Raw genomic sequence first — 15,430 nt, forward strand, 5'->3', positions numbered from 1 at the left:
TCAACCAATTTTTTGGTTTGTGGACTTATATTACCTTGAAATAAGGTAATGTCTTCTTTAAGAATTTGAGTATTCTGATTAGGTATTCTGATTAGGTATTCTATTATGATGATAGCTATTTATTATCTTGACAGAATTCCTTAGTACCTGATAGAGAAACCAAGAAGCATTTGTTTAGCTTAATTAAGACACGGATAAGACATGGATGAATTCAAACCGATTGTCGAAAGAGTACGAGAAAGGGGTATGGGAATTCGTTGAGTTTGCGGTTGCGCACTCCAAAGACCCGCTTCGAATGCCGTGTCCTTGCTTGGGTTGCTGTTATGGGGGTAAGTTTGGCGGGAATAAGTTGGCATCCCATTTACTACGGTTTGGAATTGATAGAAGTTATACATGTTGGACAATGCATGGTGAGAAAAGTAACGGGAATGCTGAGTCGAGGTGTAATAGAAAGTTGTACAACTTAAAGGCGGACAATGGATGGTCGGATAAAAGTTTCACAGAGTTATTAGCCCTTATGAAAGATATGCTACCAGAGGATAATGTTCTTCCCAATCGAACGTATGAAGCCAAAAAGATGTTGTCCTCTATTGGCATGAGCTATGATAAGATACATGCATGTCCAAACGATTGCGTTTTGTTTCGAAACGAGTATGCAGCGTTTAATGAGTGTCCTAAATGTGGTGCCCCTCGATATAAGAAAAAGTTGTCTCCTGCTAAAGTCTTATGGTATTTTCCTATAATTCCGAGATTTAGACGCATGTATCATAGTGAGACCGATTCAAGACACTTGACTTGGCATGCAGATGAAAGAATTATTGATGGAAAGTTACGACATCCGGCAGACTCACCACAATGGATGAAAGTTGATACTGATTATCCTGAATTTGGAAAAGAAGCAAGAAACCTTCGGTTGTCATTGTCTACTGATGGAATGAACCCGCATGGTATTCAAAGTATCTCGCATAGCACATGGCCTGTGATTCTTATGATCTATAACCTACCTCCGTGGCTATGTATGAAGCGTAAGTACATGATGTTATCTATGCTAATTTCTGGGCCTAAACAACCAGGGAATGACATAGACGTATACTTGGCACCGTTAATCGAAGATTTAAAGTTTTTGTGGGACAACGGTGTGGAGGTTTACGATGGGTATAGGAAGGAAAGTTTCAACTTGAGGGCGATGTTGTTTGGAACAATTAATGATTTTCCAGCATACGGAAATCTATCCGGGTACAGCAATAAAGGTCAAAAGGCGTGTCCCGTTTGTGAAGATGAAACCGATACGACACGATTGGAGCTTTGTCAGAAGAATGTCTTTCTCGGCCATCGTAGATTCTTAAATTCTAATCATCACTACCGTGGGTGGAGAAAAGCATTCAACGGAAAGGCCGAACATGGTACAGCCCCGCCTTTTTTGTCAGGTGATCAAATTTTTGAAAAGGTGAAAGATGTGAGCACTCAGTTTGGCAAGCCTTTTGCACATTCACTTGTCAAGGGTGGGTGGAAGAAGAAGTCCATTTTTTTTGAACTTCCATATTGGAAGTCGTTGTACGTAAGACATTTCCTGGATGTTATGCATATTGAAAAAAATGTATTTGACAGCGTCATAGGTACGTTACTCAATATACAAGGAAAGTCTAAGGATGGCCTTAACATAAGGAAGGACATGGTAAACATGGGAATGAGAACTGAATTGGGACCCGTGACGAAAGGAAGACGAACATATCTGCCACCTGCTGTTTACACTCTATCTAGAAAGGAGAAGAAAACATTGTGTAAGTTCCTCAGTGAAGTTAAAGTTCCAGAAGGCTACTCTTCAGATATTAGAAGACTTGTGTCCATGAAAGACCTCAAGTTAAAGAGTTTGAAGACGCATGATTGTCATGTTATAATGGAACATTTTTTACCAATAGGTATACGTTCTATTCTGCCAGAAAAAGTAAGAAGCGCAATAACTAAGCTGTGTTTCTTCTTCAGGTCAATTTGCAGTAAGGTGGTCGATCCCGCGATCTTACCAACATTGCAAAAAGAGATAGTTGTTACTTTATGTGATCTTGAAATGTATTTTCCTCCCTCGTTTTTTGACATAATGGTTCATCTAGTCGTTCATCTTGTGAAAGAGACATAATTGTGCGGACCAGCTTATATGAGATGGATGTACCCTGCTGAACGTTATATGAAAATATTAAAAGGGTACGTGAAAAACAGAAGTCGACCGGAGGGTTGTATTGCCGAACGATACGTTGTTGAAGAAGCGGTTGAGTTTTGTACTGAATATCTGTCAAATGTTCAATCAATTGGACTCCCCAAATCTCATATTGTCGGAAAAAAAGAAGGAAAAAGGCTAATTGGAAATAAAGTTGTGACAGTATCAATGGTCGAACGGGATCAAGCGCACTTGTATGTTCTGCACAATGAGATTGAGGTTGAGCCGTATGTTGAAATGCACATGGTTGTTCTCCGAGATTTAAATCCAAATAGAAATAAGAACTGGATAGTACGAGAGCACAATCGAAGTTTCATACCGTGGTTTAGGGATCATATTTATTCAAAGTATCATTCAGATCCTGCTTCAGTAACAGAAAGGTTGAGATGTTTAGCCTATGGTCCAACTGTAATTGTGCTTTCTTATAGCGCATACGCTATTAATGGATACACATTTTATACCAAAGAACAGGATGATAAAAGTACTATGCAAAATAGTGGTGTTACCTTGGTAGCTGAAGCAATGCACATATCAAGTGCGAATGACTTAAATCCGAAATTTGCAAATTTGTCATATTTTGGGGTTATCGAGCGCATTTTGGTGTTTGATTACGCGAAGTTTCAGATTCCTGTATTTGGTTGCAAGTGGGTTGAAAATAATAGTGGCATACGAATGGATAAGTCAGGATTTTTGCAAGTGGGTCTCAATAGGGTAGGGTACAAAGATGAGCCTTTCATTCTAGCCTCTCAAGCTAAACAAGTGTTCTATGTCAATGATCCGACAAGTACGAAATGGTCTATAGTGCTTTTATCTAACAAAATAGTTGATGAAAACATTGAAGATCAAGGTGATATTGGTGTTGGCATTGAATCTTGTACAAGAAACGATCAAAATGAGAATGAATCTTGTACTAGAAATGATCATAATGAGGGTATTTGGATCAATCCAACCGTCCGCGTTGTTAAGAGACGCGTAGAACACAATCCTACCAAGAAAAGAAAGAGACGTTAGTGATAAAGGTAATAGTATACATATTCCGACTAATTTGTTTTATTCAATTTGTACCGATTGTTTTAATCAATAGTATAGTACTTATTCTATTTTGGTGCATATTCTCGTTTTGTACATAACTTTTGAACCATGTATCCGTTTGTCGACTTCTTTACATGTAACTATACTATTTTGACGATTCCGGAGCTGCTCATGCACTTATCTTTACATTTCGGGACTGTTTTTTATCGGTTTTGCTTCTGCCCGTAATCAAAAGTCGGTCTTAGGGTCTGAATTTCGGAAAACCGACTTTATTTTTGAGTCCGTGGGGACGTTTTACCATAGCCATGTAAATTTCGTTCAATTCCGACAACTTTCTTTTTTGACGCTTATTTTGATTTGTACCGATTTCGTTTCCGATACACTTGTACATGCATGGTTTGACTTCCATTTGACTTGTATAGATTGTTAGCTTATTAATAGTGTACTAATGTGCTTTAGTTTGTTTGATATAGGTTAAATGGCTCCGGATAGAGATGCTCCACCTGAAAATTCACAAGAAAACTCACAAGAAAGAGATAATCAAGAAAGAGATGCTCCGGATACAAATGCTCCATCTGATACTGAAGCAAAAGAAGTTGCACGAGGCATCACCATTATGAAGGGAATCATTCGACATAGAGACCAAGGATTAGTACACCCTTTGGAATGGAATTCTGAATTACAGCCAATTGGTCCTAATTCTGCAAAGTTGACAAGCTACATTGGTACACTTGTTCGTATGCATATTCCAGTCTCCGTAGCTAAATGGAATCTAAAAAGCGAAGACTTGGATGCGAAAAAAAAGCGATTTGGGAAGAGCTTCAGGTATATACCATATATGGTTGTTGTTATTATCTTGACGATAAATTGTTTACATTACTTATACTAACACACTATGCGTATGTTTTTTGGCAGAGGACTTTTGACATACCAGATGAGCGTAGACGCTACATACTTAGTTTGGCCGGAAAAAGATATAGAGGGTGGAAAGCTTTTTTGACAAATAACTATCTTAAGGATAAAGATGGAAACTTTCTTGAAGAGGCGCCGGGACGGCCAAAAAAGTTTGAGATCTTCATTGATGAAGAAGATTGGGTTAAGTTTGTAAATCAAAGAGATGAAGATTTTCGGAAAAGGAGTGTCACAAATAGCGCGACAGCATCAAAACCCGCATATCCATACAAAAAAGGGCGTTTGGGATATGCACGCTTGGAGGATAAAATTGTAAGTAAATAGAAATACGTTTTAATCAATTGTCTAAATGTGTTTTATTTGACGATTTTATCATTTGTGTCAATGCATAGTTAGAGGAGACTAAAAGTGAGGAAACCTCACTTCCTGTACATGTGTTGTGGAGGGAAGCTCGTGTGGGCAAGAATCAAGCTGTCGATCTCGAAGTTTAGAGAGTTTTTACTGAATGTGTAAGTATAATACTGTGTCTTTAATTAAATCAAATGTTTTTTTATATATAAATGATTTTTTAATATAAATGAATTACAGGAGACCTTGTCGCAATCGGCATCCACTGGTGAGGGGAGCGTACTTAGTAGAGCACTAGATGCTCCTGAGTATCCCGGTCGGGTGAGGGGTAAGGGTCATGGTGTGACTCCAACCTCTTTTTACAAGAGTCCTAGGAGAAGAAATCCAACCAATGAAGAAGTGTTGCAAAAGTTGCAGGAATTGCAAGCACAAGTCTCTGAATTGCAAAGAGACAAAGAGATGTATATGAGAGAAAAGTGCAACACTTCATCGGTGAAAGAAACTAGTGATAAGGCTAGCATCAACTATCAAAGGAAATTTCCCGAGGTAATTATAATATTTTTCCTTTTAAATTGTTCTATTTTATTAATGATAATGACTTTATATTTACTATTGGTTTAGAGCATTTCATCTTGCCAACTATACTTATCGGAACCGAATTATCGACTAGTTGGCAAGGGAAAAGTGCACAACACTTTGGGAGATTTACTTCACCATAGACCGCTCCCGGATGGACACCTGAAAGTATCGGTGGATGTTGTAGTAGATCATGATGCGATGCTACCGGTACCTGACATGGTCTCAGAGACGACATTGCTGCGAGATGCAATAGGATCATTTGTTGCATGGCCCTCGGAGCTCATTACCATTAGTGATGAGGTATATTGAAAACGATTATGAATCATTTAGTTTTCGAATGTCAATTCTAAACCGTTTATTATTTATTTTTTACATTTTAATTTTAGACTGCTCCTATAAAACCCGCAATTAAGGGTAAAGGGATTTTACAGGAGGAGGAGTCTGTTGCATCACTAAAAGAGGTACATTTAAAGTGTTAATAATTAATCTGAATCTAAATCTGCATGATTTTATATTTTACCTAACTTATATGATTTTTAGGCATCCGCTCGGGAGTCACAACAAGTGACGCAGCAAGTTCGTACCGTGCCACCCACTGGTCCTCCGAAGCAAGCGGCAAAAAAAGGCGGTGCTTTTGTGCCTCGATACCAGTCGACGCTCGCAACAATGGTTGATATGTCCGATTTGAAAGATGGTGCTTTACGTGAAATCGATATGGATGAAAGTGTCTTCGGTATTGAATTCAAGTCACTTATTACAATTGATGACTTGGAGGAGATTTTTAGGCATGATCAACTAGGCGTCAGTAACATGCACTCATACATCCGGTAATATTCACTCATCCGATATATTATTTAATTAGTCCCACAATATAATTTATTTACACATTTCAATGAAAATAATCTAATGTTTATTATGTTTTTATTTAAGGTTGTTGTATGACAGAGTGTTGCGCGGGAATCCATTGTCTAACAGATTCCGTTTCGTGTCTTCCGCCCATTGCAGCGGAATGGCAATTGCTTCGGAACCGGAATCAGTTAGACAGCGCTTAGTCGATAGATTCATGTCCACCGGCAATACAGAAAGTCTGCATCTTTGGGCGTATAATACCCGACCAGTAAGGTTAGTTTCTCATTCTTTGTTCATCTAATCTCTGTTTCTTTTGTGTATAGCAAAATTTTCATATAACCTATTGTTTTAATTTATAGAGCACACTGGTTGCTGCTTGCTATCAACCCTATAAGGGAAGTCGTGTATTATCTGAATTCAGTAAATGGTGAATGGACCAATTATCCGGCTATGAAGGACATCGTTGATTTGTAAGTGGGATCGTTCTAAATATATATTCGTGTATATTTATATATTTACTTATTTGTGGGATTGATTTAAACATATGCTTTTATATATTTGTTAATTAGATCAGTACAAGTGTTCCGAAGTCAACGGGACGCACAGGTATCCCGAACTAAATCTAACAACATTACTTGGATCCAAGTGCAGGTACATTATTTTTCACAATTTTGCTTATAATATATTTATGCTACTTGATAAAACAAGACAACTATAGAATCTTATTTGTTTTTCTATGTAGTGTCTGCAACAGCGAAACAGTTACGATTGCGGATACTTTGTATTGAGGTTTATGAAAGAAATCCTTCAGGCAAATCAATTAGAGATTCCGCTCACGGTATGAATTTATAACTTAAGATAATTTCATATAATTTATTACATTTAACTAAATATATCATTCATATTATGTTTTTGTTTTGTAGTACCTTGACGAATTCCGTGCTGCTGGGTACCCGAGACTTAAGTTGGAAGAAATAAAAGAGGATTTGTGTCAATTTTATATTAAGCAATTTTTCATGTAGGATTTGTGTCGATTTGAACTATAATATTATCGATGTAATGATGTATATATATAATTTTGGATATTATAATGGTATTATATTAGTATATATATTGTCTTACTGATGGCTGAAATAATATCGTCGAAAATAAATTACAGGTCGAAAATATTACAGGTTGAAAACATATTACAGGTCGAAAATATTACAGGTCGACTGGGAGGATTAAATTACAGGCTGCACATTAAAACACCTCATTTAGCAACGACAGCGCTTTTAAAAAGCGCTCTTAAAGGTCCCCCTACTAAAGCGCTGCCAAAGATTAATAAAAAGCATAAAAAATAAAAAAAAAACGCAACATACGAAAGCGCTTTTGGAAAAGCGCTCTTAAAGGGGGGGCTATAAGAGCATTTTTTCCAGAAAAAGCGCTCTCATAGGGGGGGCTATCAGAGCACTTTGCTGGAAAAAGCGCTCTTAAAGGGGGGGTCTACAAGAGCGCTTTTTCCAGGAAAGCGCTCTTATAGGGGGGCCTACCAGAGCGCTTTTTCCAGAAAAGCGCTCTTATAGGGGGGGGCCTACCAGAGCGCTTTCTGAAGCGCTTTTGTTACCTACGCCAGCGCTGCCTTTCACAGCGCTTTTAAAGCCCATAAAAAGCGCTTTTAAAGCCCTTCCGTGTTGTAGTGACTCTAATCCATTTCATTTATTTGTTTATAAACATAATAAAGTTAGGGATATCTGAATTTGGAAATACCATTGATATTGACAAGTATGAAGTAAAATTTGACATCATCAACAATTGAAGTCATTCTATTTTAAAAAGTTTAACATGTAACTATCAATTATTGTTCTTACATTCGTTCTCTGACAAGCTTTATAAAAATTTGTTCTAAAAACAAGTGAAAAATCTAATTGAAATATAATAAAAAAAAATTAATTTATTTAAAAAATAAAAAGTAGGCGGACAAGTTGGCCGCCGACAACCTATCACTTTAGCGGGATGAGTTAGATTTTTAAGCGCAATTTCATTTTTGTCGGGACAAGGTGGGAAGGGGCAGCCGACTTGTTTTTCCACCCCCTATAGACTTGTATGTGATACTTAAATAGAAATGATTTATTTTTAAAATTATATTATGTTGAATGTGATATTTAAAGTATAAAATGACCGTTGTTTTAAAATACACATATACAATAGTATTATATTACTATTTCTTTTTGTTATTTTTCATGATTTGTTCTTGCTAGTCAAAAGCATGATTCTTGACTAGGATAGTTGTACTAACAACAATTATTATAATCACCATGGTAATAAGAAATTACTTAAATAAATGTACACACCATAACTTGGAATTGGGAATCACGTGATACCATTAAGACAAAACCCCCGACCAAGTGATTAATTAAACAAAAAAAAAAACTTCAATTTCGAGATAGAAAGGTAGTAACAACTTTGAACAATTCACTTCAGTCAAAACATCATGTCACAGAACTAATGAAAAAAAAAAAATTAAATATCCAACTAGTAAATGTTCTTTTACCTCTTTGTTGTTGGAACCTTAATTAGCTTAATTAAATTTTATTGATTAAGGTAGCTAATTAAGACACTAACATAGAGGAGATCTATGAGGGATTCCTTTTCTTCTACTAATCATACTTGAAGCCATGTCTTCATCAGAAACTTTATTGATAATATTATTTTTGGTCATGAATTTTGCACACATGCTTGTCCATCCACTTCTTCTTTTCCTTACAATTTCTGTGCATGCAATGCTCATATTTTCTGACCCTGATGATGATGATGATCCTGAATATGAACTCATTTGTTCATCAATTGTTGATCTTGTCATCTCTTCTTCTCCCATTTCTTGTGGAATGAGATAATCAGGACTTAGTTGTAGGATGTTGCATGTCCTTAAGTAGGGTGAAAGATCCCTGTAGTGTTTCAGCACAAAATCCACCTACAAATATATCATCAAAATATATTAAACACTAAACTAACTCATTTTCTTCTATCTTAATAATCACTTTCATAAATATATATAATTCAACTATCAAGATTTAGGGCATGTGATCGATACACAAGTTTAAATAACAGTAAAGGCTTTTGCGATTTCGATTGATACAGATGAAGTAATACTAATTGCAGTCATTGCACTTTATAAGTCATTGCACTTTATAACCATAATTTCTTTTTCATCATAAAAAGATGCATAACAGTATCGGTATCGACATCTTTCGATACTGTTTTTGTCACAACCATTTTCAAGGTAGTAGATTGTCTTTTAAAACATGACAGAATATATGAATATCGTAAACTACATGGAGTCTCGGTTCAATTGCTATATATCAATCTTTATAATTCATGTATCTGTTTTATGAGTTTGATTTCATATCTAAGAATTTATAACAAATCAAACCCTAAACCCTAAATTCTATAAACATTGCAATCACTTTTAGTATATAGTTCAAATAGATAAAATTATATGTTCAATTCAATTCAAGTCAATTTCAATTTCAGTAATCATTAAGCATAAAAGAACAACTAATCGGTTTCATTAATCCATAATTCTAATTATATGCATAAAAGTTTTGATATGATAAGACTGATTTTAGTTTGTTTAGTGCATATAATTAATATATGTACCTTGCATCCAAGAGAGCAATGAATAAAAGGTTCTTGAAGGCTTCTATCACATGAAGTACAATAGTTTCCCGATCCTTTGAATTGTCGATTTTGAGGCCTCTTCTTGATGAAAACCACTTTAGCACTATTGATAGTATAGGCCTATAAAAAACATAATTCAAACCTTTTTCAATCGAATTTCATGTTAAGATTAAGAAAGATTGAATTATAGTTGAATTAACTAGAATTATAGTTGAATTAACTGAGAAACGCTAACAACAATCTCTTTGACACAATTATATACCTGGACATTGGAACAGTCAATAAGTTTCTGAAGATCTTTCAATCTAACAACATCATGATAAACATAACGACGGACTTGAAGAAGGCGGTGGAAGCGATGAGACGGCAAACAATGAGGACAAATACTTGTACAACAATCTAAGCAACAAACATTCTTCTCATTCTTTTTTGCATTTTCATGATAAGAGCAACCAACAAAGAACTTTTCTGCATAAAGAGCTTCCAACCATGCAGGCTTTTGATATCCCTATAATTAACAATAACCAAATTATATCATAATTTAAACCAAAAGTATACATAAAAATTCATCAATATATAAGAATTTCGATAGTAAAAGAAAGAGAATTCATCAAATTACCATGATCATAGAAAAACTTGTTGAACTCGAATATAATCAAGGTAACACAAAAGAGTACTTATGGAGGTTCACAAGAGGACTATATATATAAAATTTATTTATTATTTTTGTTGGATATGTGAATAAATATATGAAAATATTTTGTACATATATAGGTAGGGGAAAGATGAAAAAGACAGAAAAAGAGAGAATCATAAAGAAACAAGTTATGATATGAGGAGAACGTGGGAGGTGTTTCCATGTCTCCCATTCTTATAATCTAAATTATTCTGCTCTTCATCTTGGCAAAAGAGCTCTATTTCTAAACAAACCTATCTTTTCTTGAACAAGCTGCATTTAATTAAATTCCTATTTTTTAATCTACATATTATTTTTTAAATTGTCACACCTCTCTTCTTATTCAAAAAATCTTGGAATTAACATAGCAACTTGATTTTTGACTTATAAATTTTTTTTAACTAAAGTATAGTTTTAAATAACACTACAACCGTGATTACAGTCATATTTATTTTTATAATCCTTAATATAAAAAATTATTAATATAACAAACAAATAATTACAATTTAAAATCATTAATAAGATAGTAATAGTAGTCGAATATTTTTTGTTTTGAAACTTTTTTAATTTAATGAAACGAGTTAACAGCTTGGTGTAATTCTATAATAATTTTATGAGGATTGATTTTTTAAATAAATTAAATATACAAATAAAAATATAAGAAATTGGAATGTCATATATATATATATATATATATATATATATATATATATATATATATATATATATATATATATATGACATATAATTAATATATGTGTTTAAAATATTATTTGAAATTAATTTCATTGAATAATGTAAGTGGAATTATAATTAATTATTATTTTAAAATGATTGCAAGTTGGCTCAACATAAGTTAAGAACAAGAGAACGAGAAAGGTCAGAGAGATTAGTTGAGAAAGCACAACCAAACTTGGAATCACCTTTTCTCCAAACACTATTTTCTTTAATTTCATTCGTGCTATGTTGGTCTTCTGCAAATCTCTGATCACCACAGTTTGCATAGTTTTTAAATATACTAATTAATTACTGTAATGACTTCAAAGCTAAGCAATTAGAGCATAGAGACACCAATCACCAACCTAGTTAACAAGACATTGTATAAAACATAGCACCGGAAAATAAGAGCATACTTGTTTGATAAGTGGTAATATAGAGTAATCATTAATGTCACATTTATCATGGAAAGGAAAATTGTTGTATCTATTCTTTTTTATATGATTGAGAAATGAAAGTTATATAGTTTTTTTAATGGAAAAAACAATAGAGGTTTACCTAGAAGACTACTTACTGATATGACGCCAATGGTAAGTTGAGGATGATAGGCTCTATGGCTCGAATTTTGAGAATTAATGCTCGGAAAATTTTGTCCGTTTGAATTACTGTCGTTAATGGATTTGAATTCATCAAAATTGCAAAAGTATTTATAGGGGTCTCTTTTATTAACATTTTTATTGACTAAGTTGTAAAAAAAACATATAATATATATATATATATATATATATATATATATATATATATATATATATATATATATATATATATATATATATATATATATATATATATATATATATATGAGAAATAAAATATAAAAAAACACATATAATAATCGCTTATACATTATTATAAAATTGATTGTGCGTGAATTTATTTTATAAAATTGATTCTGATTAAAAGTGAGTTCGATGTAAAGTAATTCATATAAAATACACGTTTAAACTCAAAAGTTATAAATTTTATCTTTATATAAAATCATTTTGAAGAAAAAATCACTTCTATTTTAGAAGAACTAAATATTTAAGAATTATTTCAAAATCAATTTACAAGTTTAAAAATGTTTTTGTCTATTAAAAAACTAAATCAAACATGTACTTAGATAATTCGTTAACTAAAGTAGTTTTTTTTAATACAGATAAACCGATGAAAAAATACAATAATAAATTGTGAACTAAAGTAGATGTTTATCCATTTGAAAATAAGTGTCCAACTGATGTACGTGGAGTAGTGCTGGATCAAGGGGTGGCTTAGAATTATTTTTGGGAGAGAAATGGCTAGCTTGGATTTGATAAGTTGAAACTCCTATCATTCTCCTCACTAAATTGAAACTCAAGAAGGATTGAGAAAAAATCAACAACCATATATTCCTCATGGACAAAAAATGATCTCCTCCAACCATGACCTCAAGAAATTATCCCATCTACTCGCCTACCAATCTCACCAACAGTGCCATCCTGCCTCTCGGAGATGGTGAAGAGTCTTTGAAAGCTAATCTTAAGGGTTATACTCAATATTCAAGACTATTTCCAAAAAGTTGTCTGAAAACTTGTCTAAACTTTCATACGCATATAATCATATTATCTAGGAGGCTCTAGTTAACAGAGTCAAAATGTTTCTCAAAGTCTACTCACTACAATGCGGAAGGGCTTTAAAAGCGCTTATTTTGGGCTACTAAAGCGCTTTAAATCACTGCCAAAGCCTGCTGCCGTAGGTAACGAAAGCGCTTTTGAAAGCGCTCCGGTAGCCCCCTATAAGAGCGCTTTTCCAGAAAAGCGCTCTGGTAGCCCCCCTATAAGAGCGCTTTTTCCAGAAAAAACGCTCTGGTGGCCCCCCCTATAAGAGCGTTTTTTCCAGAAAAAACGCTCTGGTAGCCCCCCCTATCAGAGCGCTTTTTCTAGAAAAAGCGCTCTGGTACCCCCCCTATAAGAGCGCTTTTCCAAAAGCGCTTTCGTAGGTTGCGTTTTTTTTTTTTTATGCTTTTTTTTTTAAACTTAGGCAGCGCTTTTAGTAATAAAGCGCTTTAGTAGGTGGCCCTTTAAGAGCGTTTTTTAAAAGCACTGTCGTTGCTAAATGAGGTATTTTAAAGTGCAACCTGTAATTTAAGCCTCCCAGTTCGACCTGTAATATTTTCGACCTGTAATAAATTTTCGACGATATATTTTCAACTATAGGTAGGACAATATATATATATATATATATATATATATATATATATATATATATATATATATATATATATATACTAATATAATACCATTATAATATCCAAAATCATATTTATACATCATTATAGTTCCTGTCAAACAAACTAAATCATGTAAAGTATGATATATATACAGAAAGTTTCACATGTAACTAACTCATGTCAAACAAACTAAATCAGTAACATCAACAATATTATATTTCAAATATTGGCAACAGTATGAACAAAGTTAGTAACCATCCTAGAGTACTATAATATTATACTTCAAAAGTTTGATCGTTTCCCGGCCGGCCTGGTCCTGCAAAGTATGAACAGAACAACACGGTCAATTAAAGGCTCAACAACAACAAAAACAAACATGAACCAACATCCACCAAAGAAACTCAAACACAAAGTCATTATCAAAATAATGTATTCATAAAATTGTTCACACAATAATGTATTCATACCTATATGAATAGTTGCTGAATATAAAATTGACACAAATCCTCTTTGATTTCTTCCAACTTAAGTCTCGTGTAAGAAGCAGCATAGAAGTCGTCAAAGTACTACAGAACAAAAACATAATATGAATGATTTAGTTAAATGTAATAAATTATAAGAATTTATCTTAAGTTATAAATCCATATCGTGATTGGGATCTCTAATTGATTCGTTTGAATGATTTCTTTCATAAACCTCAAAACATAGTATCCGCAATCTGAACTGTTTCGCTGTATCAGACACTACATAGAAAAACAAATAAGATTTTATAGTTGTCTTGTTTTATCAAGTAGCATAAATATTATAAGCAAAATTGTGAAAATTAATGTACCTGCACTTTGACCCAAGTAATGTTGTTTGATTTAGTCCGGGATACCTGTGCGTCTCGTTGACTTCGAAACACTTGTATTGATCTAACAAAAATATAAAAGCATATATTTAGATCAATCTCACAAATAATTAAATATATAAATATACACGAATATTTAGAACGATCCCACTAACGTATCAATCATTGTCTTCATAGCTGGTTAATTGGTCCACTCACCATCTACCGAATTCAGAAAATATACCACTTCTCTTATAGGGTTGATAGCAAGCAACAACCAGTATGTTCTATAAATTAAAACAATAGGTTATATGAAAATTTTGCTACGCAAAAGAAACAAAGATAAGATGAACCAAGAATGAAAAACTAACCCTACTGGTCGGGTATTATACGTCCAAAGAATCAGACATTCTGTATTGCCGGTGGACAGGAATCTATCAACTAAGCGCTGTCTAACTGATTCCGGTTCCGTAGCAATTGTCATCCCGCTGCAATGGGCGGAAGACACGAAACGGAATCTGTTTGACAATGCAGTCCTGCGCATCACTCTGTCATACAACAACCTTAAATAAAAACATAATAAACATTATATTATTTTCATTGAAATGTGTAAATAAATTGTTCGACTAATTAAATAATATATCGGATGAGTGAATATTACCGGATGTATGAGTGCATATTAGCGACGCCTAGTTGTTCATGCGTAAAAATCTCTTCCAAGTCATCTAGTGCAATATTTGACATGAATTCAATACCAAAGATACCTTCATCCATATTGATTTCACGGAAAGCACCATCCTTCAAATCGGACATATCAACAAGTGTTCCGAGCGTCGTCCGGTATCGAGGCACAAAAGCACCACCTTTTTTTGTCGCTTGCTTCGGAGGACCCTTGGGTGGTACGCTACGAACTTGTTGTATCACTTGTTGTGACCCCCGAGCAGATGCCTAAATATCATATAACAATCGGTAAAATATAAAATCATGCAGTTTTAGATTCAAATTATATATTAACACTTTAAATGTACCTCTTTTAGTGATGCAACAGACTCCTCCTCCTGTAAAATCCCTTTACCCTTAATTGCGGGTTTTGTATGAGCAGTCTAAAATTAAAATGAAAAAAAGAACGATGCAGTTAAAATTGAATCGCCGTTGTACAAGTAGAAACCAGAGGCTTCAAAGTAACTATAAAATTAAACACACACGATGCAGTTAAATACACCACTACTAACACAATATCAAAAAAACCCCAATCTAGAACTCAATTATTTAAAATGATATGAAATCAATTATCAATTAGCTAGAAACTACAAACACCCGAATTTACAATACCGAAATGCTCAAATATGTTCTAGACTCAATTAGCTA

The 15,430-nt window shown here is 33.8% G+C and overlaps 1 protein-coding gene across 1 annotated transcript; it reads right to left on the minus strand.

Moving 5' to 3' along the window:
- Positions 1 to 8,487: 8,487 nt before the first annotated feature.
- On the minus strand, positions 8,488 to 10,400 carry LOC131603800 (protein RGF1 INDUCIBLE TRANSCRIPTION FACTOR 1). Its single transcript, XM_058876237.1, has 4 exons — positions 10,212 to 10,400; positions 9,855 to 10,100; positions 9,572 to 9,712; positions 8,488 to 8,885 (listed from the first exon to the last, which is right to left on the minus strand). Exons 1-4 carry the CDS (start codon positions 10,218 to 10,220, stop codon positions 8,532 to 8,534), a joined length of 750 nt encoding a protein of 249 aa, XP_058732220.1. The 5' UTR covers positions 10,221 to 10,400; the 3' UTR covers positions 8,488 to 8,531.
- Between the last annotated feature and the right edge of the window lie 5,030 nt (positions 10,401 to 15,430).

The sequence above is a fragment of the Vicia villosa genome, linkage group LG1 (genome assembly GCF_029867415.1).
Source record: "Vicia villosa cultivar HV-30 ecotype Madison, WI linkage group LG1, Vvil1.0, whole genome shotgun sequence".
Classification (NCBI taxonomy): domain Eukaryota; kingdom Viridiplantae; phylum Streptophyta; class Magnoliopsida; order Fabales; family Fabaceae; genus Vicia; species Vicia villosa.